Raw genomic sequence first — 405 nt, forward strand, 5'->3', positions numbered from 1 at the left:
GTCCACTAATGATATATATTATATTCTCTTAGATTAATCTAGTAATCATCTTTCTCGTTAAAAAAGGAAAAATATTAATAATTAGCCTTTATATTGTTTAAAAATGAAGAAAATGATTAAGAAATTGTATATTATTATAGAGTAAATGTATAGTGATGGTCCCAGCATAACAGAGAAAAAGAAGAGAAAGAACAGAGAGTCAAATACGTGTGTTGGAAATTTGAGTCCATTATTTGTTTAAACTTTAAAGTGTTTTGGACGTGCATGATCATGAAGTGTGATGTAATGTATGTCATGTTTTGATGTGGCTGAATTACTGAATTCAAAGATTCCCGTAACAGAGGCGTGCATGCTCGGATTAAGACGGGTTAGAGCAGAATTTCATTCTAATTTCTTATCGGATCT

The 405-nt window shown here is 30.6% G+C and overlaps 1 protein-coding gene across 1 annotated transcript in view; it reads right to left on the reverse strand.

Moving 5' to 3' along the window:
- Positions 1–230, reverse strand: part of LOC107606454 (ABC transporter C family member 3) — a 7,134-nt gene extending 6,904 nt beyond the window's left edge. The window contains exon 1 of the mRNA XM_016308516.1: positions 208–230. Within this exon, the coding sequence (XP_016164002.1) occupies positions 208–230 (23 nt within the window). The remainder of the gene's footprint in view (positions 1–207) is intronic.

Source organism: Arachis ipaensis, chromosome B07, assembly GCF_000816755.2.
Source record: "Arachis ipaensis cultivar K30076 chromosome B07, Araip1.1, whole genome shotgun sequence".
NCBI classification, from domain to species: Eukaryota; Viridiplantae; Streptophyta; class Magnoliopsida; order Fabales; family Fabaceae; genus Arachis; species Arachis ipaensis.